This window comes from Mustelus asterias, chromosome 24 (assembly GCF_964213995.1).
Source record: "Mustelus asterias chromosome 24, sMusAst1.hap1.1, whole genome shotgun sequence".
Lineage (NCBI taxonomy): Eukaryota > Metazoa > Chordata > Chondrichthyes > Carcharhiniformes > Triakidae > Mustelus > Mustelus asterias.
The window spans coordinates 55,900,854-55,927,186 of record NC_135824.1 but is presented as its reverse complement, the minus strand read 5'-3'; the positions used below and the strand labels follow the sequence as shown (position 1 = coordinate 55,927,186).

Below are 26,333 nucleotides of genomic sequence, written 5' to 3'. Positions count from 1 at the left end.
AAGGGCAGTTTGAGAGTCAACCACATTGCTGTGGCTCTGGAGTCACATGTAGAATCATAGAATCCCTACAATGCAGAAGGAGGCCATTCGACCCATTGGGTCTGCACCAACCACAATCCCACCCAGGCCCTATTCAATTATGGCCTCGAGTCACTGTGTGGAGTCTGCGCGTTCTCCCTGTGACCACGTGGGCTTCCTTCGGGTGCTCTGGTTTCCTCCCCACTCCACAAAGGTGTGCTGGTTAGGTGGATTGGCCATGCTAAATTGCCTGTTAGTAACCCCACATATTTACCCTGCTAATCCCCTGACACTAGGGTAAATTTAGCATGGCCAATCCACCCAACCCTGCAAATCTTTGGACACTAAGAGGCAATTTAGCATGGGCAATCCACCCAACCCTGCACATCTTTGGACACTAAGAGGCAATTTAGCATGGCCAATCCACCTAACCCTGCACATCTTTGGAGACTAAGAGGCAATTTAGCATGGCCAATCCACCCAACCCTGCACATCTTTGGACACTAAGAGGCAATTTAGCATGGCCAATCCACCTACCCCTGCACATCTTTGGACACTAAGAGGCAATTTAGCATGGCCAATCCACCCAACCCTGCACATCTTTGGACACTAAGAGGCAATTTAGCATGGCCAATCCACCCAACCCTGCACATCTTTGGACACTAAGAGGCAATTTAGCATGGCCAATCCACCCAACCCTGCACATCTTTGGACACTAAGAGGCAATTTAGCATGGCCAATCCACCTAACCAGCACACTTTTGGAGTGTAGGAGGAAACCGGAGCACCCGGAGGAAACCCACGCGGACACAGGGAGAACGTGCAGACTCCACACATTGACTCGAGGCCATAATTGAACCCGGGTCCCTGGTGCTGTGAGGCAGCAGTGCCAACCACTGCACATGGTTGCTACCTAGGCAGCACGGTGGCACAATGTAGGCCAGACCAGGTAAGGACAGCAGATTTCCTTCCCTAAAGGACATTAGTGAACCAGATGGGTTTTTCCGACAATCGATTCATGGTCATCAGTAGATTCTTAATTCCAGATTTCTTTTATTGAATTCACCATCTGCCGTGGCGGGATTCGAACCCGGGTCCCCAGAACATTAGCTGAGTTTCTGGATTAATAGTCCAGCGAATAATACCACTAGGTCACCATCTCCCCTTAAATTATCAATGTAAGTTGTCATCTGCTTTAATTGGGTTCTGATATCCACAGTTGCCCAGCAGATGGTGCTGAAAGGTCTCAGACAAGACCCAGCTTGTGACAGGCAGCAAATAGGCAGAGTTTGAGGCGGCTTTGAGGGGGGAAACAGAACTGGGGTTAGAGTTTGCCTTTCAGAATTATTCCGATCGAGCTGTCAAGTGCTCTTATCAATTCCAGGGTCACTCCAGCAGAGGTAAAACAGCTACTTTCTCTGATTACGTGCTCCCAGCTCAGAGCATTGTCTGCCGTTAATTTAAGTTGATTTATTGGCGTCACATTGACACTGCAATGAAGCCACTGTGAAAACCCCCCCGAGTCGCCACACTCCTGCTCGGGTACACTGAGGGAGAATTTAGCACGGCCAATGCACCAGCACGTCTTTCAGACTGCGGGAGGAAACCGGAGCACCTGGAGGAAACCCACGCAGACACGGGGAGAACATGCAGATTCTTCACAGACAGTGACCCAAGCCGGGGATTCGAACCCGGGTCCCTGGCACTGTGAGGCAGCAGTGCTAACCCACTGTGGATAAGTGCTTGAAAGTTGGCGCAGACACGATGAGGCGAAGGGCCTCTTTCTGTGCTTTAAAACATTTTATGACTCTAAGTAAAAGTAAGGTTTATTTATTATTGTCACAAGTAGGTTTACATTAACACTGCAATGAAGTTACTGTGAAAACCCCCTAGTCGCCACACTCCTGCTCGGGTAACACTGAGGGAGAATTTAGCACGGCCAATGCACCCTAACCAGCACGTCTTTCGGTCTGTGGGAGGAAACCGGAGCACCCGGAGGAAACCCACGCAGACACGGGGAGAAAGTGCAGATTCTTCACAGACAGTGACCGGAGACTGGGAATCGAACCCGGGTCCCTGGCACTGTGAGGCAGCAGCGCTAACCACTGCGCCACCAGTGGGGTAGCACGGTGGTACCACCAGTGTGAGCTCTCTCTGCAAAGGAGAGCAGTCCACGCTGGGACTTTAGTGACTTTCAGAGTTGCCTTAACCCCACATCTTGTGGCATCCCACTGTGCTGCTCCGAATCGTGGCTGCTGGTGGTTTCTGGGCCTCACAGTTTTGTGGCGTGTGTTCGTAGTGGCTGAAACTCTAAAGAGACAGGAACCATGTTTGTGTGTTTCACTCCCTTCTCTCTCTCTCTCATCCATTCTTATCCCCTCTCCTCCTTTCTACCATCTCATTCACCCCCTCACTCCCCCTCCAACGCCTACTCCCCTTCCCTCTCCCCATCTTGCTGCTGCTTTTGTCTGCTTGGAGCAACCTACTTGTGAAGCAAGCATCCTCTCAGCAACCTCTTCTCTGGTCTCTTCCCAGGGAGCAGTACCGCAGCAATGTGAACTCACTTCGGGAGCTGGCGGCCATTTTGCCAATCCCGCCACAGAAATGGGAGAAAAGACTCACAAAGGTACAGCAAAGAAAAGAAAAACCACTTGCTCTCATACCTGATCAGCAAAATGGAAACTAACTCCCACCCAGCTCCCTCACCTCTTCCCACTGAGCTTCACGCCCCCAGCGCAGGCCATCCACGCAGTTCACTAATATGTCTTCAGTGACGCCTAGCAGTTTAAATTAAAAATGTATTTATCAGTGTCACAAGTAGGCTTATGTTAACACTGCAATGAAGTTACTGTGAAAATCCCCTAGTCGCCACACTCCAGCATCTGTTTGGGTGCCCTGAGAGAGAATTTAGCACCTAACCAGCACGTCTTTCGGACTGTGGGAGGAAACCGGGGCACCCGGAGGAAACCCACGCAGACACAGGGGAGAACATGCAAACTCCACACAGAAGGTCACCCAAGCCGGGAATGGAACCCAGGTCCCTGGCGCTGTGAGGCAGCAGTGCTAACCACTGTGCCACCCTGCCACCTTGAGCACTTCATAACATGATGTGGAGATGCCGGCGTTGGACTGGGGTGAACACAGTAAGAGTTAGAACAACACCAAGTTAAAGTCCAACAGGTTTATTTGGTAGCAAATGCCATTAGCTTTCGGAGAAGAAGCAGCGCTCCGAAAGCTAATGGTATTTGCTACCAAATAAACCTGTTTGACTTTAACCTGGTGTTGTTAAAACTCTTACCACTTCATAACACGCAGACCCTCGGTAGAACTGTCTGAAGTTGCCTCACATTCTCGGAATTTGATCCCGGCAGGTTTCAAGCTGGTGTAATTTAATGGCAGTGTTATATGTTCCCCCGCTGGTGGGGGTTGCGCGTGTTGGCCTGTAAAATCTCTTGGATGGCTCTGCCACAGGGCTCCCTCCTCCTCTTACCTCACCCCCTCTCTGCAATTCTACAGGGAGCAACGGGTAAGGCCTATAGGCCAACCTGCCCGCCAACTGGGGCCTGCTTCCCAGGCAGCTTCAGGTTTCAGGTTGGCGGAGAGCACAGGGCAAGGCCTGAAAAGAAAACCTCCTCGGGCAGGAAGAGAGGCTACCTCTCAGTAGCCACCTCTAAGCATCAGGTAGCCCCCAGTAAGGTCTGACCCTCGGAAGCGGAATGCAGGTGGGTGTGGGGGTGGGCAGGTGACGAGGCAGGGTGGTTAGAAGGCCTAATTGTTTTAGATGCTGTTGAGCGGCAGGGTGGCACTGTGGTTAGCACTGCTGCCTCACAGCGCCAGGGACCAGGATTCAATTTCGGCCTCAGGTGACTGTCTTTAGAGTTTGCACGTTCTCCCCATGTCTGCGTAGGTTTCCTCCGGGTGCTCCGGTTTCCTCCCACAGTCCAAAGATGTGCAAGTTAAGTGGATTGGCCATGCGAAATTACCCCTTAGTGTCCAAAGATGTGCAGGTTAGGTGGGTTGTCCATGCTAAATTGCCCCTTCGTGTCCAAAGATGTGCAGGTTCAGTGGATTGGCTGTGCTAAATTGCCCCTTAGTGTCCAAGTATGTACAGGTTAGGTGGATTGACCATGGTAAACTGCCTGTAGTGTCCAGAGATGTGTGGGCCAGGTGGATTGGCCATGCTAAATTGCCCCTTAGTGTCCAAAGATGTGCAGGTTAGGTGGGTTGTCCATGCTAAATTGCCCCTTCGTGTCCAAAGATGTGCAGGTTAGGTGGATTGGCCATGCTAAATTGCCCCTTACTGTCAGGTGGATTAGCAGGGCAAATACATGGGGTTACAGGGAGAGGGCTTGGGTGGGATTGTTGTAGATGCAGGCTGGATGGGCTGAATAGCCTCTACTGCACTGTAGGGATTCTATGATTCGAATCCCTCTTGCCCTCGCCCGTTACATAATGACAATTCTGATGGTTTGAAACGCAGGAGCTGGGCTGGGGGCATTGAATGGAGTATTGGGTTAGAGCAGTGTGCGGTAGAAGTGACTGATTAGCCGCAGGCTACAGTAACACCATTAAAGCCACTAATTCTGGTGGATAATTACACGATATGGTCACACAATACAGGTAAATGTATTCCACGGCACAGATCTACTTAGCACACATCTGAAGCCATTTGATGACCAAAGAGTTAAAGCTCCCTCAGTGATCAAATTCACTTATGGATTACTTTCGTCAACAAATGTTTAAAAGAGGGTAAAATGGCACATGCATCATATACCGTGTGAAAATGAGTGTTGAGGTGATCACAAAGACTACATCTGTTGTTCATCCCACATCCATCAATTAGAATCTGCATCATCGGCATTCCACATTATCCACTTGTGATTAGTTGATATTGTACTGGACAATATTCGGTTAGACATTCATCTATTCAAAGATCCACAATTGCAATCTCGCCCAGATTAACAGCATGAAGTTCACCCCTGCCTTCTGGCTTTTACGGTCCTCCTTTTATTTATACTTACATGGGGTTCGGGCATCACAGACTCGGCCCAGCATGCATTGCCCACCCTAGTTGCCCCTTGAGAAGGTGGTGGGTGAGCCGCCTTCTTGATTCGCTGCAGTCCATGTGGCGTAGGTACACCCACAGTGCTGTTAGGGAGGGAGTTCCTAAAGTTTATTCCTTAATCACAAAGTAGACTGACATTCACACAGCAGTGAAGTTACTGTGAAAATCTCCTGGTTGCCACACTCCGGCGATGTTCGGGGACACGAAGGGAGAATTTAGCACGGCCAGTTCACCTAATCTGCACGTCTTTGGAATGCGGGAGGAAACCGGAGCACCCGGAGGAAACCCACGCAGACACGGGGAGAATGTGCAAACTCCACAGAGACAGTGACCCAAACCGGGAATCGAACCCGGGTCCCTGGCGCTGTGAGGCAGCAGTGCTAACCCACTGACCCAGCGACAGTGAAGGAACGGCCAATATATTTCCAAGTCAGGGTGGTGACTGAGTTGGAGGGGAACTTGCAGGTGGTGGTGTTCCCCATGTGTCTGCTGTCTTTCTCCTTCGAGATGGTGGAGGTTGCGGGACTGGAAGGTGCTGTCAAAGAAGCCTTGGTGCATTATTGCAGTGCATCTTGTAGATGGTACACACTGTGCGTCTGTGGTGGAGGGAGTGAATGTTTGTAGATGTGGTGCCGACTAAGCGGGGCTGCTTTGTCCTGGATGGTGTCGAGCTTCTTGAGTGTTGTTGGAGCTGCACCCATCCAGGCAAGTGGGGAGTATTCCATCACACTCCTGATTTGTGCCTTGTAGATGGTGGATAGGCTCTGGGGAGTCGGGAGGTGGGCTACTCTCCGCAGGATTCCCAGCCTCTGACCTGCTCTGGTAGCCACAGTATTTATATGAGCTGCGTGTTTGGGAAACCTGGTCCGGGTGGCTGGATGAGACAAATCAGTCCCTGATCATAGAAATCATAGAAATCATAGAAACCCTACAGTGCAGAAGGAGGCCATTCGGCCCATCGAGTCTGCACCGACCACAATCCCACTCAGGCCCTACCCCCATATCCCTACAGATTTACCCGCTAATCCCTCTAACCTACGCATCTCAGGACTCTAAGGGGCAATTTTTAGCATGGCCAATCAACCTAACCCGCACATCTTTGCATTTGATACTCATTGGCGAGCTCACTGAATGGATGATACAGAAAGATTTCCGCTGCTACCCTAAGGTTGAGGCTGCGGCAAGTTTAAGTGGCTCTGCATCTGGCTGTGCCGCACCTGACACTGAGGGATAGCAAGAATGAAAGGATTTTAGCTTTGTCTAAAAGTCCACTGTGAGCCAGAAAGAAAACTGGGTGGAAGTGAGATAACAATCTCCACTCTTTCTCAGCTGATCACTAACAGGAACCCGTCAGTTGTCTGCCTCGCTCTAGTTAAGGAACAGGTAGACATTCTATCGCAAAGTTTCCATTTCTGTTTCTCAACCTCCACCCAAGACCTGCCTTTCCCCTTTGTAAGCATTCGAGGTTCAGCATTTTCTGTTCTTATTTCAGTTTTCCAACATTCCCAACGTTTTGTTTTCTCCCTATTCAGGTAGTTTCAAGCACTGAGTAAGTCATCGCCAGAGACTTGAGCGTGTCATCAAACCTGGCAGTTCAGCACAGCACCGAGAGAAGGCCACACTGCTGGAGATACTGCGCGAAAGTTTCCAGGAACTTCCAGTCCCGCCAATGGTGACCCCCCCCCCTCCTCTTCCCGCACTGTGCTCCCCAGCGGCAGAGGGTGCAGGGCACACCAAACCCTGTAGACAGCGGTGGGGCCAGAAGACCCCATCACTGGCCAATGGCGGGCTGCCTCCGCCACGAGAAAATACACCGCAGGAGGGCTGGAAAATCCCACCCAACGCCTTTCAAATAAGATCCTAAACCATTTCCCTAACTGCTATCCATAAGACCATAAGACATAGGAGCAGAATTAGGCCACTCGACCCATCGAGTCTACTCAGCCATTCAATCATGGCTGATCTTTTTCTCATCCCCATTCTCCTGCCTTTTCCCATAACCCCTGATCTCCTTATTAATCAAGAACCTATCTATCTCTGTCTTAAAGACACTCAACGACCTGACCTCCACAGCCTTCTGCGGCAAATAGTTCCACAGATTCACCACTCTCTGGCTGAAGAAATTACTCCTCATCTCTGCTTTAAAGGATCGTCCCTTCAGCCTGAGGTTGTGCCCTCTGGTTCTAGTTTTTCCTACTAGTGGAAACATCCTCTCCACGTCCACTCTATCCAGGCCTCGCAGTATCCTGTAAATTTCAATAAGATACCCCCTCATCCATCTAAACTCCAGGTGGATGTTAAAGATCCCGTGAGGAAAAACACTATCCAAACATTTAATCCCTCGACCAAACACAACCTGACCGGTCGCTGATGCCAAAGACGGGACCTTGCAGCGTGCAATTCATCTGCCGCGTTTGCCTGTATCACAACAAGGACTGCATTTCAAAAGTACATAATTGGCCATGAGACACTTTGGAATGTCCTCATTGCTTTGAAGCAGAGGGGGATCCCCCCTCTGAGAACTAACATCTAACCACTCAGAGTACCACTCCCTGAAAAAGTGAGTGTGAAGTGGTATGATCTACTTTCGGCAACCTTTACTGGTTAAATCAAAATAACATTCCCTGACAAATCAACAAGTAACAATTTATTTATCTAACGGTGAACAAGTTAACTAAACTATTAACAAACGGAATAAAACACGATTCTAATGGAATGCTGTTCCAATAAGTACAATTCCCACTCATTAACAAAAACAATAGAATTTTAGTCACGCTAAATTACAACCAGGTTTTGTGTCTTCTGGAACATTCTGGGCCTTCTCTGTTGATTCTTCTTTCTTGTTTTGCACCTTTGCTATCAAGATGAGGCTTTGAGCTGTGGCAGGCGGCAGTTGCTCTCTCCTTGTCACACTGCCCCCTTTCTTTTATACCTGTGATGACATATCAATATTCCCCAATAGGATCGGTCCGAGGTTACCAAAAACCGTCAGATTTAAATTTAATAGGTTCTTGGTGTGCAAGTGCCTAATTCAAACTGGTTGGCTGAATTTTTAAAAAAATCAAAAGCCTGGACGTTTGTTGCCTTGGTAACGCCGCTGCTCGGCCTTCCGATGCAAATGTTTCGTTCTGGGCACTCTATGTACTTGCTGTTCTAACCCCCAAGCACAGAAAAAGCATCACCTCTTGCCAGAACCATGCAGTGCTTTTCACTCTTGGCATTTTACAAAGACCAAATTCTAACATCCTACTTTTCAATCTACAATTACTCCACGCAACACTCAGCAACAGGAAAAGCTCGTTTTAATGCAAGCCCTATTCTCTTTGACAGAAGGAGATTCTGAACCAGGTTTTGCGATACATCGCCTTTCTGAACAGCCACATCTGCAACGCTAAATCCCTGCTGGAGAATCACTACGTGGCAATAGACGAAAGTGGTGAGTGCATGACATCTTGCGCTGAAGCATCGTCTTCATGTTTTATGGGTTTCCCGTGGGGTTTGTCTGAATCTTCCGCGCTCTCCCCTAATGCCCAAAGATTGGTGGGTTAGGCAGATTGGCCATGCTAAATTGCCCCTTAGTGTCCAAAGATGTGTAGGTTAGATGGATTGGCCATGCTAAATTGCCCCTTAGTGTCCAAAGATGTGTAGGTTAGATGGATTGGCCTTGCTAAATTTCCCCTTAGTGTCCAAAGATGTGCGGGTTAGGTGGTTTGGCCATGCTAAATTGCCCCTTAGTGTCCAAAGATGTACAGGTTAGGGAGATTGGCCATGCTAAACTGCCCCTTAGTGTCCAAAGGTGTGTAGGTTAGGTGGATTGACCATGCTAAATTGTCTCTTAGTGTCCAAAGATGTGTCGATAGGGGGATTGGCCATGTAAATTGTCCCTTAGTGTCCAAAGGTGTGTAGGTTAGGTAGATTGGCCATGCTAAATTGTCTCTTAGTGTCCAAAGATGTGTAGGTTAGGGGGATTGGCTGTGGTAAATTGTCCCTTAGTGTCCAAAGATGTGTCGATAGGGGGATTGGCCATGTAAATTGTCCCTTAGTGTCCAAAGGTGTGTAGGTTAGGTGGATTGGCCATGCTAAATTGTCTCTTAGTGTCCAAAGATGTGTAGGTTAGGGGGATTGGCTGTGGTAAATTGTCCCTTAGTGTCCAAAGATGTGTCGATAGGGGGATTGGCCATGTAAATTGTCCCTTAGTGTCCAAAGGTGTGTAGGTTAGGTGGATTGGCCATGCTAAATTGTCTCTTAGTGTCCAAAGATGTGTAGGTTAGGGGGATTGGCTGTGGTAAATTGTCCCTTAGTGTCCAAAGATGTGTAGGCAGGGGGATTGGCCATGTAAATTGTCCCTTAGTATCTAAAGATGTGTAGGTTAGGCGGATTGACCATGCTAAGTTGTCCCTTAGTGTCCAAAGATCTTTGAGCTCCTGGCTTGCTGGACCAAATTGTTCATCTCTTGTTCCAGCTTTCCTCATGTTCTGGGCTAACCCCGGATTTCACTGCCACAAATAGGACAGCACTGGGAGACCTGAAGCTTCCCTTTGAGCTTGAGTGCCCGCACAGCAACTAGAGATCACCCTGCCTTTTACTTTTTTAAAGTTTATTTATCAGTGTCACAAGTCGGCTTACATTAACACTGCAATGTAATTACTGTGAAAATCCCCTAGTCGCCACACTCCGGCGCCTGTTCAGGTACACTGAGGGTGAATTTAGCATGGCCATTGCACCAAAACCAGCACATCTTTCAGACTGTGGGAAGAAACGGAGCACCCGCAGGAAACCCACGCAGACACGGGGACAATGTGCAGACTCCGCACAGACAGTGACCCAAGCCGGGAATCGAACCCGGGTCCCTAGCGCTGTGAGGCAGCAGTGTCAGTAAGGGTGAGGAACATAAGTGCTTATTAATCATTAAGAAGTCATTGAGGGACAAAGTAGATCAGAGGCTGCGTGGACAGCCAGATGCCTCCACCACCCCCGCACCCCCCCCCCCCCGGCCCCCCGCCTCCCCCCCCCAGCCAAAATATGGGAAACAGGTCCTACATAATCAGAGCAGTGTAGAAGGAGGCCATTCGGCCCATCGATTTTCCACTGACTCTCTGAAAGAGCATCGTGCCACACCTAACGACTGTATCACCGTGTCACCGTGAATGAGTGTAGGTAGCCAGCTATTCTCTATATTTAATGATCCCAGCCCACACCTTCGGACTCGCGGGCAGCACAGCGCAAATCGTTCAGGCTACATTCTGATAATTCCCAACTCCATTTCCGTCTTCAGAAAGGCAGAATTTGCGGCCATCGCTCCATACCCAAGAGTTTTGAATGTGACAGGTCAAGAAAAAAAATGTCTCCGTTGGAAGACGACAATAAATTTGGACTTTGAAAACGGAGGCAGAAAGCAATAGATAGATGTCAGGAAGAACTGGACGTTGCGAAATATAACTAGATCCCAGCTGGAGGATTGTGTCCACCTCTAAGTACAAATAGTTTCCGAGAAGCGGAATGCCTCAGTGGAGATGCAAATGTGATTTACTGGAGACTGGTCTAAGAGATCTGGAGCGCACTTCTACAAAAAGATTCCAAAATCCCTGAATCGTTTCCTTAGAAATATGAAGAAGATTCAATCTGAAAGTTGTAAATCAGACAGATCATAACCCGTCTCCAGAATAGGGAGGGGATGGGGGCTAGAATTGAGAGGGGACAGTGTGAGATATTGTTTAAAGCGTCTGTATTCTAAAATCTTTACGCTGGCCCCATGGACACAGTACCTTTAAGGTCAGGTTCCAGTAGCCGCTAGGATAGTGTTGGCTTTGACCTGTATTAGACATCTTCAAGTCTCCGGGTCTGGTTGCTGGAAGTTCAGGGCGTGGGCTTCCTCCGGGTGCTCCGGTTTCCTCCCACATGCTGAAAGACGTGCTGGTTAGGGTGCACTGACCCAAACAGGTGCCGGGAATGTGGCGATTAGGGGAATTTCACAGTAACTTCTTTGCAGAGTTAATGTAAACCTTACTTGTGACTAATAAATAAACTTTAGAAAGTTCTAAACTTTAGACTTCAGAACTTTAGATCTTGCCAGGCACCTGGTTGTTGGGAATGGCCTTTCCACATTTGTTAGGACCTTTTGGTCCTACGAGCTCCTTGTGTGGCTCGATGTCAGGTTTTGTTTGCTAACCCTCCTGTTAGCAGAGTGTGGCCTCGGGGCAGTTTGCCACATTAAATACAAGTTGATGCATAATGTACCTTCAACCAACAACCAATTTTTCTATTCCTAGAATACTATTTAAATGGAGAGGAGTCTACAAGCCCAGGAGAAGCCGCGCAGAATAATACAGAGAAGATAAGTCCTTCCTCCACTCCTCCAAGCATAAAGAAAAGGAGGCTGAGGAATCTCTGCCCGAAGCCAAGGAAAAAGAAGTGGGCGGGAAAAACAGGTACAATACTCCGGGCGAGCACTCATCAGTAAGGGTGATGGTGGTGGCATAGTGGAATTGTCACTGTACTAGTGATCAAGGAGACCGAGGGAAAGATATGGGGAGCTGAGTTCGGATCCCACCACCACAGATGGTGCAATTTCAATTCAATACAAATCTGGAATTAAAAATCTAATGATCACCATTGTCGATCGTGGTAAAAACCCATCTGGTTCACTAATATCTTTTAGGGAAGGAAATCTGCCGTCCTTACCCGGTCTGGCCTACATGTGACTTCAGACCCATTGCACTGTCATTGATTCTTAAGTCCCCTATCAATTGACCTAACAAGCCCCTGGGTTCAAGGGCAATTAAGGATGGGCAATAAACGCTGGCATAGCCAACGGTGCCCACATCCCATCAATGAATAAAAAGGTACCTCGTGCCAACTCTGAGCCCATCAGGGTGAGGAATGTTAGCATTTTCCCATTTAGTCACTCAGTTTCAGCATCGAGGTGTAGAAAGGATGGAGAGTAAACTCTACACTACCTCATCTAGAACAGCCAGATAAGGTGGAGCACAGTGCTCTCTCTACACAGTTGCATCAAGCACTCCCTGGTCAAGGATAGTGCAGGACCAGATACAGAGTAAGTCTCCCTCTACACTGTCCCCATCAAACACTCCCAGGACAGGTACAGCACGGGGTTAGATACAGAGTAAAGCTCCCTCCACACTGTCCCCATCAAACACTCCCAGAACAGGTACAGCATGGGGTTAGATACAGAGTAAAGCTCCCTCCACACTGTCCCCATCAAACACTCCCAGGACAGGTACAGCATGGGGTTAGATACAGAGTAAATCTCCCTCTACACTGACCCCATCAAACACTCCCAGGATAGGGTTCGATACAGAGTCAAGCTCCCTCTACACTGTCCCCATCAAACACTCCCAGGACAAGTACAGCACAGGGTTAGATACAGAGTAAATCTCCCTCTACACTGTCCCCATCAAACACTCCCAGGACAGGTACAGCACGGGGTTAGATACAGAGTAAATCTCCCTCTACACTGTCCCCCATCAAACACTCCCAGGACAGGTACAGCACGGGTTAGATACAGAGTAAATCTCCCTCGACACTGTCCCCATCAAACGCTCCCAGGACAAGTACAGCACGGGGTTAGATACAGAGTAAAGCTTCCCCTATACTGTCCCCATCAAACACCCCATCACTCACCTGAAGAAGGGGCTTGGAGCTCCGAAAGCTTGTGTGGCTTTTGCTACCAAGTAAACCTGTTGGACTTTAACCTGGTGTTGTTAAACTTCTTACTGTGTTTCCCATCAAACACTCCCAGGACAGGTACAGCATGGGGATAGATACAGAATAAATCTCCCTCTAAACTGTCCCCGTCAAACTCTCCCAGGACAGGTACAGCATGAGGTTAGATACTGAGTAAAGCTGCCTCTACACTGTCCCCATCAAACACTCCCAGGACAGGTACAGCATGGGGTTAGATACAGAATAAAGTTCCCTCTACACTGTCCCCATCAAACACTCCCAGGCCAGGTACAGCACGGGGTTAGATACAGAGTAAAGCTGCCTCTACACTGTCCCCATCAAACACTCCCAGGACAGGTACAGCACGGGGTTAGATACAGAGTAAAGCTCCCTCTACACTGTCCCCATCAAACACTCTCAGGACAGGTACAGCACAGGGTTAGATACAGAGTAAAGCTCCCTCTACACTGTCCCCATCAAACACTCCCAGGACAGGTACAGCACGGGGTTAGATACAGAATAAAGTTCCCTCTACACTGTCCCCATCAAACACTCCCAGGCCAGGTACAGCACGGGGTTAGATACAGAGTAAAGCTGCCTCTACACTGTCCCCATCAAACACTCCCAGGACAGGTACAGCACGGGGTTAGATACAGAGTAACGCTCCCTCTACACTGTCCCCATCAAACACTCCCAGGACAGGTACAGCACGGGGTTAGATACAGAGTAAAGCTCCCTCTACACTGTCCCCATCAAACACTCTCAGGACAGGTACAGCACAGGGTTAGATACAGAGTAAAGCTCCCTCTACACTGTCCCCATCAAACACTCCCAGGACAGGTACAGCACGGGGTTAGATACAGAGTAAAGCTCCCTCTACACTGTCCCCCATCAAACACTCCCAGGACAGGTACAGCACGGGGTTAGATACAGAGTAAAGCTCCCTCTACACTGTCCCCATCAAACACTCCCAGGACAGGTACAGCACGGGGTTAGATACAGAGTAAAGCTCCCTCTACACTGTTGCATTAAATACTTCCAGCTCAGGTGCAGTGTAATATTCCCTCTCCTGTACTTCAGTTTCAGTAGAAAGCTACCAATACACCAACCTCAAATTTATTGCAATGGCCTTTCTGTTTTTGTGTCTTTATCCATTTTAGCACTGTGAATGGCCCAAGTTCTTTTCACATTGTAACTGGCAGACTACTTTCATCTGAATTCTTTGAATCATTTTTATTGCCAAAGATTTTCACCTCATTGGGAGGTCTTTAGAATTGGCAGGTCGTCCCTGCTTCCAGGACCTCTGCCCTCATTCCTGTTTCCAACAATATGTGGATAGCCAGCCTGCATGCAGCATCTCTGCCCTTGCTGTCTCCATTGCAAGGGTGGCCAGTTCAAATCCCCAGGAATTTTAAACAGAGTCATCCCCTTTCTGTAAGTAGGCATAGTTCAGGACACCTCAAAGGGTTCATGAACCACGGGGTCCCAGGTCTCAAATCACCAACGAAAAATCAAAAGCCATTCAACATTCCCATTGAAATATCTATGTATTAACAGAAGCAGACAGCTGCCTTTCCAGGTGGCCTCATTATGAATGCTTGGCTGAGCTCCAAGAATGACTGACATACAACTAGGCAGGCATTGTTTATACAGCTTGCTGGGGAGCAACATGTCTTTTTTAACATTATTGACATAATACCTTGTATTCAGTTTGTTTTTCTTTGATCTGGTTTACGTGTTTAACTGCACCAGATTAAGAGGTGTGAAAAGCTTCTGACATTGACACTGTGAATGTTTGTGTGACTGGTTGAAACTTTTAAGACGTTTTAAGGTGAGCAGTTTTCCTTTTGAAGTATCTTGTCAATGTCTGTCTTATGGCGTCCGTTTCAGGATCATTTCAAAGACTTACCACTGGCTGATTGGTTCTGTACATCTTGGATACTGTGGGAGTGGCTATGGAGGCTAAATATGAGGAGGAATGGTGGGGGCATTGGGGCTTAATGAGGGGCTATGGAAGTTATAAAGGGGAATGAGGTGGGACATTGGAGCTAATGAAGGCTGGACTTGCGGACAGCGAAGAGCATTGTCGGGCAATACAGCAGGATGTAGATAGGCTGGAAAATTGGGCGGAGAGGTGGCAGATGGAGTTTAATCTGGATAAATGCGAAGTGATGCATTTTGGAAGAAATAATGTAGGGAGGAGTTATACAATAAATGGCAGAGTCATCAGGAGTATAGAAACACAGAGGGACCTAGGTGTGCAAGTCCACAAATCCTTGAAGGTGGCAACACAGGTGGAGAAGGTGGTGAAGAAGGCATATGGTATGCTTGCCTTTATAGGACGGGGTATAGAGTATAAAAGCTGGAGTCTGATGATGCAGCTGTATAGAACGCTGGTTAGGCCACATTTGGAGTACTGCGTCCAGTTCTGGTCGCCGCACTACCAGAAGGACGTGGAGGCGTTAGAGAGAGTGCAGAGAAGGTTTACCAGGATGTTGCCTGGTATGGAGGGTCTTAGCTGTGAGGAGAGATTGGGTAGACTGGGGTTGTTCTCCTTGGAAAGACGGAGAATGAGGGGAGATCTAATAGAGGTGTACAAGATTATGAAGGGTATAGATAGGGTGAACAGTGGGAAGCTTTTTCCCAGTTCGGAGGTGACGATCACGAGGGGTCACGGGCTCAAGGTGAGAGGGGCGAAGTATAACTCAGATATCAGAGGGACGTTTTTTACACAGAGGGTGGTGGGGGCCTGGAATGCGCTGCCAAGTAGGGTGGTGGAGGCAGGCACGCTGACATCGTTTAAGACTTACCTGGATAGTCACATGAGCAGCCTGGGAATGGAGGGATACAAACGATTGGTCTAGTTGGACCAAGGAGCGCCACAGGCTTGGAGGGCCGAAGGGCCTGTTTCCTGTGCTGTACTGTTCTTTGTTCTTTGTTCTTTGAAGGGCATGGGGAGCGTGGAGAAGCATGGGGAACATGGGGGCATGGAGAGCATTGAGGAACATTGGAGGCATGGAGGGAATATGAGGGGGCATGCGGGTGGGTGGAGAGTGGGGGCTTGAGGGCCTTATGTTCATGGCTTGTCCAATGCCCCAGTAAATGGAGCTGGCCCTTCCAGCCTGCTGGCCTTGCCATCCGCTTGCCTCCAGTGTCACCTCAGGCCTACCCCTGGAGGTGATGGGTCGGGCTCTATCCCGCCCTGCCTACCCAGAACATAACAGTGGCGGCTTAGGCCCTCCTTAATGGAGATGGGTTGGCGGAGTTGGGAACCTTCCTGATCCCATTTCCCAGCCCCCTTCACAAAATCCAGGCCCGAGTGTCTCAGTGCAACAATCCCGACCGTGGTGTTTTGGTCACCTTATCCGGGGAGGAAGGTGATTAGAGTTCTGAGGGGCGAAACTAAGACACGTCCCACCGAGGTTTAGTGTTTTAAAATGTTGACCAATATGTAAAAATTCTCCGTAAATCCACAATTCTATGTTTAGAAATTGCCAGTGATGCTCTCTATACATTTTATGACCTTTCAGCTGGTTTATGTACTAAAGGTGTCAAACACTTTGCTTCCAAGGAGCAGACATTAATATATTCAATCCATCAGTTTAGCTGTGTGTACTCATGCACACTTGATGATTAGGATTTTTCTTATTCATTATTGGGACATGGGCGTCGCTGGCTGGGCCAGCATTTATTGCCCATCCCTAGTTGACCGAGGGCAGTTGAGAGTCAACCCCATTGCTGTGGCTCTGGAGTCACATGTAGGCCAGACCGGGTAGGGGCAGCAGATTTCCTTCGGCACGGTAGCACAGTGGTTAGCACTGCTGCCTCACAGCTCCAGGGACCCGGGTTCAATTCCCGGCTTGGGTCACTGTCTGTGTGGAGTTTGCACATTCTCCTCGTGTCTGCGTGGGTTTCCTCCGGGTGCTCCGGTTTCCTCCCACAGTCCAAAGATGTGCGGGTTAGGTTGATTGGCCGTGATAAAATTGCCCCTTAGTGTCCTGAGATGCGTAGGTTAGAGGGATTAGCTGGTAAATATGTAGGGATATGGGGGTAGGGCCTGGGTGGGATTGTGGTCGGTGCAGACTCGATGGGCCAAATGGCCTCTTTCTGCACTGTAGGGTTTCTATGATCTTCCCTAAAGGGCATTAGTGAACCAGATGGGTTCTTCTGACAATGGTTTCATGGTCATCAATAGATTCTTAATTCCAGATATTTTTTATTGAATTGAAATTCCACCGGGATTCAAACCCGTGTCCCCAGAACATTAGCTGAGTTGCTGGATTAATAGCCCAGCGATTATACCACTCGGCCATCGCCTCCTCTCATGTTTTGTTGGGGACTGTGATGACTTTAATCAGGCGATTGAGGTTGGCCTGCTTCAGTATGAAGTCCCTGACTGAGAGCTATTGATGGCCCCATGTCCTGTATTTAAACAGGAGTGTCAGCCCCTCTGGACTCCTGATGCAGGTAGTACACTGTGAGCACTCTGTATGGGTATGGATAGTCAGAAGCTTTTTCTTAGGGTGGAAGAGTCAATTACTAGGGAGCATAGGTTTAAGGTGCGAGGGGCAAGGTTTAAAGGAGATGTACGAGGCAAGCTTTTTACACAGAGGGTGGTGGGTGCCTGGAACTCGCTGCCGGGGGAGGCAGTGGAAGCGGATACGGTAGTGAGTTTTAAGGGGCGTCAGGACAAATACATGAATATAATGGGAACAGAGGGATATGGTCCCCGGAAGGGTAGGGGGTTTTAGTTCAGTCGGGCAGCATGGTCGGTGCAGGCTTGGAGGGCCGAAGGGCCTGTTCCTGTGCTGTAATTTTCTTTGTTCTTTATTCTTTGTATGGTGAGATCTTGTAAATAAAGGAACTTTGGTGACAGGACTTCCGCCTCCATGGACTTATTATAGGGACGGCCATAGGTTTGGGGGTAATTTTGCCAGGACTGTTGAGAGGCTTTCATGGAGAAACCAACTTTTATGCACTCAAGCACCCTTGGCTGAACAAGTGAGAGAAATGCGATGGTTCACAATTGAATTGGTAATGGTATAAGTTTGCTCACTTTCCCTCTCGCCACAGAACGGAGACAGGCGCTGAAATCTCGCCGCCGCCTCTACAGTGAGCCAACGCTCTGTGAGAACCACCTGAGAGCAGAAGGCCAGCAGGAGGTTCAGCTGACTTGGCAAGGACCATCCCTGGATACGTCTTCCTCCAGCTCCTGTTCGCAGGACAACACTGGCAGGCCTCCAGGTCGCACTCTGCTCCTTACCTTGCTGGAGTTGGCAGAATCAAGGGACCTTGCCGGATCCGGTCTCAGAAACATAGGTAACTATTTTAAAGCAGTTTTAGCCTCGGTGGGAGAAACTCTGGTTGATATATGCAGTAACATGGAGCCACGCTTTCAACTAAGGTCCAGGCGGGGATCAGCAGTGACCAGGTTTGCAATTTGGCGCCATCAGCATGTTGCGAATTATTTTCAAACAGGGGGTTTGAGTTTAAGAGCCGTGGGGTTATGCTGCAACTGTACAGAACCTTGGTGAGACCACATTTAGGATATTGTGTGCAGTTCTGGTCACCTTACTATAAGAAGGACGTGGAAGCACTGGAAAGAGTGCAGAGGAGATTTACCAGGATGCTGCCTGGTTTGGAGGGTAGGTCTTATGAGGAAAGATTGAGGGAGCTAGGGCTGTTCTCTCTGGAGTGGAGGAGAATGAGAGGCGACTTAATAGAGGTTTATAAGATGATGAGGGGGATAGATAGAGTGGACGTTCAGAGACTATTTCCTCGAGTGGATGTAGCTGTTACTAGGGGGCATAACTATAAGGTTCATGGTGGGAGATATAGGAGGGATGTCCGAGGTAGGTTCTTTACTCAGAGAGTGGTTGGGGTGTGGAATGGACTGCCTGCTGTGATAGTGGAGTCAGACACTTTAGGAACTTTCAAGCGGTTATTGGATAGGCACATGGAGCACACCAGGATGATAGGGAGTGGGATAGCTTGATCTTGGTTTCAGACAAAGCGCGGCACAACATCGTGGGCCGAAGGGCCTGTACTGTTCTATATTCTATATTCAAATTAATTTAATTCAGAAGCCGGTTATAATATCAAACTCAGTCAACGTGCTTTCATGAAAGGTAAATCATGTTTGGCAAATTTGCTGGAATTGTTTGCGGATGTAACAGGGAGAGTAGATAGAGGGGAACCTGTAGATGTGGTGTATTTAGATTTCCAAAAAGGCATTTGGCAAGGTGCCGCACAAGAGGCTGGTGCATAAAGTAAAAGCCCGTGGAATTGGAGGAAGTGTGTTAGCATGGATTGGAAACTGGCTGTCACATAGAAAGTTGGAATAAATGGGTCTTTTTCAGAGCGGAAAGATATAACGAGTGGAGTATCGCAGGGATCAGTGGAATTAAGAATCTGCTGATGACCGTGAAACCATTGTCGATTGTCGGAAAAACCCATCTGGGTCACTAATGTCCCTTTAGGAAAGGAAATCTGCCATTCCTACCCGGTCTGGCCTACATGTGACTCCAGAGCCACAGCAATGTGGTTGACTCTCAACTGCCCTCCAAGGGCTGGGCAATAAATACTGGCCCAGCCAGCGACGCCCATGTCCCACAGATGAATTTTTAAAAAAGTTCTTGGCCCGCAATTGTTCACTATTTATATTAATGACCTGGAGGAAGGAACAGAATGCAAAGTTTCCAAATTTGCCGATGATACGAAGCTAGGTGGAAGGCAGGCTGTGATGCGGATATTGTGATTCTCCAAAGGGATGTAGATAGATTGGATGACTGGGCGTAAACCGGGCAAATGGAGTTTAATGTGGGGCAGTGTGAGGTCATGCACTTTAACAGGAAGAATCAAAAGGCAGATTGTTATCTGAATGGAGAGAGACTACAGGTGAGTGAAGTACAGAGGGATCTGGGTGTTCCAGTGCATGAATCACCAAAAGCTAACAGGCAGGTCCAACAAGTAGTCAAGAAGGCAAACGGCATTTTGGCCTTCATTGTAGAGGAGATGGATTTTAAAAATAGGGAAGTTTTGTTGCAATTGTACAGGGTGTTGGCGAGGCCTCACCTGCAATACTGTATACAGCTTTGGTCCCCTTACCTAAAAAAGGGTATAGTAGCATTGGAGATAGTCCAAAGGAGATTCACCAGGCTAATTCCTGGGATGAGAGGGTTGTCCTGTTAAGAGAGACTAAATATTCCGCATCTGTATCCCTTGGAGTTTAGAAGAGTGAAGGCTGACCTTATTCAAACATATCAGATGCTGAGGGGGTTTGACAGGGTAGATGGTGAGATGGGTTCACGAGTGGGAGAGTCTCGAACAAGAGGAGAGAGCTACAAGAAAATAGACCGGTCATTTAAAACTGAGGGGCGTAGGAATTTCTTCTCGCAGAGGGTGGTGAATCTCTGGGACTCTCTGCCCCAAAGGGTGGCGGAGGCTGGATCATTAGAAGTATTTGAAGTGGAGGCGGATAGATACTTGATAGATCGAGGAATAGAGGGCTGTGGGGAAACGGCACAGAACAGGAGCTGAAACCGGCAGAGATCAGCCGTGGTCGTATTGAATGGCGGGGCAGGCTGGAAGGGCCCGGTGGCCTCCTCCTGCCCCTATTTCTTGTGTGTCCTTGCGCATTAAGGCTCACTGGGCTTTCTGGGCGCCAGTGCAAGCAGCCTGCAGAGGCCTGGCACAAGATCAGAGAAAGCTTGAAAACTTCAGCAGCTCTGGCAGTATCTGGAGGGAGTTTGGTTTTGAGTTTGAGTTTTGAGGGGGTGGCACGGTGGTTAGCACTGCTGCCTCACAGCGCCAGGGACCCAGGTTCAATTCCTGCTTGGGTCACTGTGTGTGTGGAGCCTGGGACAACCCTCTCATCCCAGGAATTAGCCTGGTGAATCTCCTTTGGACTATAGAACATAGAACAGTACAGCACAGAACAGGCCCTTCGGCCCACGATGTTGTGCCGAGCTTTATCTGAAACCAAGATCAAGCTATCCCACTCCCTATCATCCTGGTGTGCTCCATGTGCCTATCCAATAACCGCTTAAATGTTCCTAAAGTGTCTGACTCCACTATCACTGCAGGCAGTCCATTCCACACCCCAACCACTCTCTGCGTAAAGAACCTACCTCTGATATCCTTCCTGTATCTCCCACCACGAACCCTATAGTTATGCCCCCTTGTAATAGCTCCATCTACCCGAGGAAATAGTCTTTGAACGTTCACTCTATCTATCCCCTTCATCATTTTATAAACCTCTATTAAGTCTCCCCTCAGCCTCCTCCGCTCCAGAGAGAACAGCCCTAGCTCCCTCAACCTTTCCTCATAAGACCTACCCTCCAAACCAGGCAGCATCCTGGTAAATCTCCTCTGCACTCTTTCCAGTGCTTCCACATCCTTCTTATAGTGAGGTGACCAGAACTGCACACAATATTCCAAATGTGGTCTCACCAAGGTCCTGTACTGTTGCAGCATAACCCCACGGCTCTTAAACTCCAACCCCCTGTTAATAAAAGCTAACACACTATAGGCCTTCTTCACAGCTCTATCCACTTGAGTGGCAACCTTTAGAGATCTGTGGATATGAACCCCAAGATCTCTCTGTTCCTCCACAGTCTTCAGAACCCTACCTTTGACCCTGTAATCCACATTTAAATTAGTCCTACCAAAATGAATCACCTCACATTTATCAGGGTTAAACTCCATTTGCCATTTTTCAGCCCAGCTTTGCATCCTATCTATGTCTCTTTGCAGCCTACAACAGCCCTCCACCTCATCCACTACTCCACCAATCTTGGTGTCATCAGCAAATTTACTGATCCACCCTTCAGCCCCCTCCTCTAAGTCATTAATAAAAATCACAAAGAGCAGAGGACCAAGCACTGATCCCTGCGGCACTCCGCTAGCAACCTGCCTCCAATCCGAAAATTTTCCATCCACCACCACCCTCTGTCTTCGATCAGACAGCCAGTTACCTATCCGATCGGCCAACTTTCCCTCTATCCCACACCTCCTCACTTTCATCATAAGCCGACCATGGGGGACCTTATCAAACGCCTTACTAAAATCCATGTATATGACATCAACTGCCCTACCTTCATCAACACACTTAGTTACCTCCTCAAAAAATTCAATCAAATTTGTGAGGCACGACTTGCCCTTCACGAATCCGTGCTGACTATCCCGGATTAATCCGCACCTTTCTAAATGGTCGTAAATCCCATCTCTAAGGACCTTTTCCATCAATTTACCAACCACCGAAGTAAGACTAACCGGACTATAATTACCAGGATCATTTCTATTCCCTTTCTTAAACAGAGGAACAACATTCGCCATTCTCCAGTCCTCTGGCACCATCCCCGTGGACAGTGAGGACCCAAAGATCAAAGCCAAAGGCTCTGCAATCTCATCCCTTGCCTCCCAAAGAATCCTAGGATACATTTCATCAGGCCCAGGGGACTTATCGACCTTTAGTTTATTCAAAACTGCCAGGACATCCTCCCTCCGAACATCTATTTCCTCCAGCCTATTAGCCTGTAACACCTTCTCTTCCTCAAAAACATGGCCCCTCTCCTTGGTGAACACTGAAGAAAAGTATTCATTCATCACCTCGCCTATCTCTACTGACTCCATACACAAGTTCCCACTACTGTCCTTGACCGGCCCTAACCTCACCCTGGTCATTCTTTTATTCCTCACATAAGAGTAAAAAGCCTTGGGGTTTTCCTTGATCCGACCCACCAAGGACTTCTCGTGTCCCCTCCTAGCTCTCCTAAGCCCCTTTTTCAGCTAATTCCTTGCTAACTTGTGACCCTCAATCGAGCCATCTGAACCTTGTTTCCTCATCCCTACATAAACTTCCCTCTTCCTTTTCACAAGACATTCCACCTCTTTCGTGAACAATGGTTCCCTCACTCGGCCATTTCCTCCCTGCCTGACAGGGACATACCTATCAAGGACATCCAGTATTTGTTCCTTGAAAAAGTTCCACTTTTCATTAGTTCCTTTCTCTGACAGTTTCTGTTCCCAACTTATTCCCCCTAATTCTTGCCTAATCGCATCATAATTACCTCTCCCCCAATTGTAAACCTTGCCCTGCCGTACGGCCCTATCCCTCTCCATTGCAATAACAAAAGACACCGAATTGTGGTCACTATCTCCAAAGTGCACTATCTCCAATGTTACTACACCCTTTTTTAGGTAAGGGGACCAAAGCTGTATACAGTATTGCAGGTGAGGCCTCGCCAACACCCTGTACAATTGCAACAAAACTTCCCTATTTTTAAAATCCAACTCCTCTACAATGAAGGCCAAAATGCAAGTCTATAATGCAAGTCTATAATGCACCTTGCGGGATCGGAGCCAGGACCAAGCCCCCGTGTCACCACTGAAGGAACATCCAACGCTCTGGCAAACGTGTAGGATAGGAGATGTTTATGTATTCACACCTCTGCCCCAAGTGCTTCACATTCAATAAGTTTCCTCTGAGTGCAATCACTGCGGTTATACTGTGTATACAGGTAAACTTGTTGGACCTGCCTGCTAGCTTTTGGTGATTCATGCACTGGAACACCCAGATCCCTCTGTACTTCACTCACCTGCAGTCTCTCCCCGTGTCTGCGTGGGTTTCCTCCGGTTGCTCCGGTTTCCTCCCACAGTCCAAAGACATGCTGGTTAGGTGCTAAATTCTCCCTCGGTGTAACCCGAGCAGGCGCCGGAGTGCGGCGACAGGGGGATTTTCACAGTAACTTCATTGCAGTGTTAATGTAGGCCTAATAAATAAATTTTACTTCAGTTTGATCCTTCATCAGAACTACAGAGAGGGAAAATGTGGTGGATATTAAACTGTGACTGGGAGAAATTGTAACAAGTTGGAGCAACCTGAAGAACAGGAGGCAGATGGCCCAGTGTGAGGGTGGATGGATTGAGGAAGGGAGAGTTTTGGCATTGAGGCAATAAATGTATGGGATATTTTAGAAAGGGGGTTTAAGATGGAGGAGAAAGGTCTAAAGCTGAACTCAGTGTTGAGTCCCGAGCGGTGTAACGTGCCTCATCGGAAGATGAGATGTCGCTCCCCCCCAGTTTGCATTGGGCTTCACTGGAGGGTTGCAGCAGGCCAAGGACAGGAACGAGAGCAAGGTGCCGAGTTAAAATGGGGGCGCGACAGGAAGGTCGGGTGCGGGGCGGGGCGGTGGGGGGGAGGTGGGGGGGAGGTGTCTCACTTGCGGACTGAGTGAAGGTGTCCCGCAAAGCGGTCACCCAGTCAAGGGTTCGGTCTTGACTGGGTTAAACTGGACTAATTAAACTGTTTTTAGTTATATACAATGACAGGTTTCAGGTTGATATCGCAAGTGAGAATCTAGCTGAATTTGGAAAGTTCAGAGGGAAAGTAACACGAGAAGCAAATAGAGAGTGTGCAAAGAACCTGGCAGCTGGTATAAAAGTGTCTCCAGTGTGGTGGAGACCGCACTGGGAGCAGCAAAGGGCCCGGGACACGCATCCAGGCTGAAGTGGTGGGCTTGGGGCAGAAGAATGTGGAGCAGACCCAATTGTTCAGACAGGAGGGCGCCACCCTGTCCGCTGCCCATACCAACCCCCCTCCGCCGCCCCCCGCCCGCCACCTCCCCTACCCCCGCCCGCCTCCACTCGCACCCAGAATGAAGACTGGGCTACAGCCTCAGCTGGATTTTAAAAATCCAGAAAGATTCTTACCTGCGCAGCCTTCACCGTCTCTACAAACCAGCAGATTCTACCTCGGCTGTGAGTGCTGGGGCAGCTCGGGGGCAGGGGGGCTTTCAATTCCCTGATTGGAAGGTGAGCCCAGTTCCCACGTGGCCTTTAGCTTGCTCCCGTGCTCAAGGTCGGGTGGGCAAGTCTATAATGCACCTTGCGGGATCGGAGCCAGGACCAAGCCCCCGTGTCACCACTGAAGGAACATCCAACGCTCTGGCAAACGTGTAGGATAGGAGATGTTTATGTATTCACACCTCTGCCCCAAGTGCTTCACATTCAATAAGTTTCCTCTGAGTGCAATCACTGCGGTAATACTGTGTATACAGGTAAACTTGGTGAAGTTTTGTATACAACAAACTGCACTGAGATCATGCACTGAGCCATAGAATCATAGAATCGTACAGTGCAGAAAGAGGCCATTCGGCCCATCGAGTCTGCACCAACCACAATCCTACCCAGGCCCGATCCCCGTAACCCCTTGCATTTACCCTAGCTAGTCCCCCTGACACTACTGAGGGTCAATTTAGCACGGCCAATCCACCTAACCAGCACATCTTTCGGACTGTGGGAGAAAGCCGGAGCACCCGGAGGAAACCCACGCAGACACAGGGAGAACGTGCAGACTCCTCACAGACAGTGACCCAAGCTGGGAATCGAACCCGGGTCCCTGGCGCTGTGAGGCGGCAGTGCTAACCACTGTGCCACCGTGCCGCCCCAAAGCCAGAGGAAACAAAAGAGAGAGAAAGACCCTGGTCTCCATCCATTTGCTACCACTATGTCAGCCCATGAGTTGGAGGAGGGGTGGGGAACAGGAGCAGGGTGGGGGTCTGTGGGGGCGGCGGGGGGGGGGGGGGGGGGGGGGGGGGGCGGTGGTGGGGGGGGGGGTGGTTTGTGTGGAGTTTGCATGTTACCCCCGTGTCTGCGTGGGTTTCCTCCGGGCGTTCCGGTTTCCTCCCACAGTCCAAAGCTGTGCAGGTTAGATGGATTGGCCATGCTAAGTTGCCCGTTAGTGTCCAAAGATGTGTAGGTTAGGTGGATTGGCCATGCTAAGTTGCCCCTTAGTGTCCAAAGATGTGTAGGTTAGGTGGATTGGCCATGCTAAGTTGCCCGTTAGTGTCCAAAGATGTGCGGGTTAGGTGGATTGGCCGAGCTAAATTGTCCCTTAGTGTCCAAAGATGTGCAGGTTAGGGGGATTGGCCATGCTAAATTGCCCCTTAGTGTCCCAAGATGTACAGGTTAGGTGGATTGGCCATGCTAAATTGCCCCTTAGTGTCCAAAGGTGTGCAGGTTAGGTGGATTGGCCATGCTAAATTGCCCCTTACTGTCCAAAGGTGTGCAGGTTAGGTGGATTGGCCATGCTAAATTGCCCCTTAGTGTCCCAAGATGTACAGGTTAGGTGGATTGGCCATGCTAAATTGCCCCTTAGTGTCCAAAGGTGTGCAGGTTAGGTGGATTGGCCATGCTAAATTGCCCCTTAGTGTCCCAAGATGTACAGGTTAGGTGGATTGGCCATGCTAAATTGCCCCTTACTGTCCAAAGATGTGCAGGTTAGGTAGATTGGCCATGCTGAAGTGCTAAAATTCTCCCTCATTGTACCCGAACAGGCGCCTGGAGTGTGGTGACTGGGGGATTTTCACAGTAACTTCATTGCAGTGTGAATGTAAACCTAATAAATAATATTTATTTATAAATGGAACACTAATAAATAAATTTTAAAACCCCACACATTTAGCAACAGGTTTGGACACTAAGGGGCAATTTAGCACGGCCAATCCACCTTACCTGCACATCTTTGGACACTAAGGGGCAATTGTCATGGCCAATCCACCCTAACC

General features: G+C 48.9%; 1 protein-coding gene across 1 annotated transcript in view; it reads left to right on the top strand.

Moving 5' to 3' along the window:
- LOC144511104 (meiosis initiator protein-like) overlaps window positions 1-26,333 on the top strand; it is a 140,074-nt gene that overhangs the window by 51,075 nt on the left and 62,666 nt on the right. The window contains exons 4-7 of the mRNA XM_078241080.1: window positions 2,553-2,643; window positions 8,413-8,518; window positions 11,352-11,510; window positions 17,839-18,084. Coding sequence (XP_078097206.1) covers window positions 2,553-2,643; window positions 8,413-8,518; window positions 11,352-11,510; window positions 17,839-18,084 — 602 coding nt within the window. The remainder of the gene's footprint in view (window positions 1-2,552; window positions 2,644-8,412; window positions 8,519-11,351; window positions 11,511-17,838; window positions 18,085-26,333) is intronic.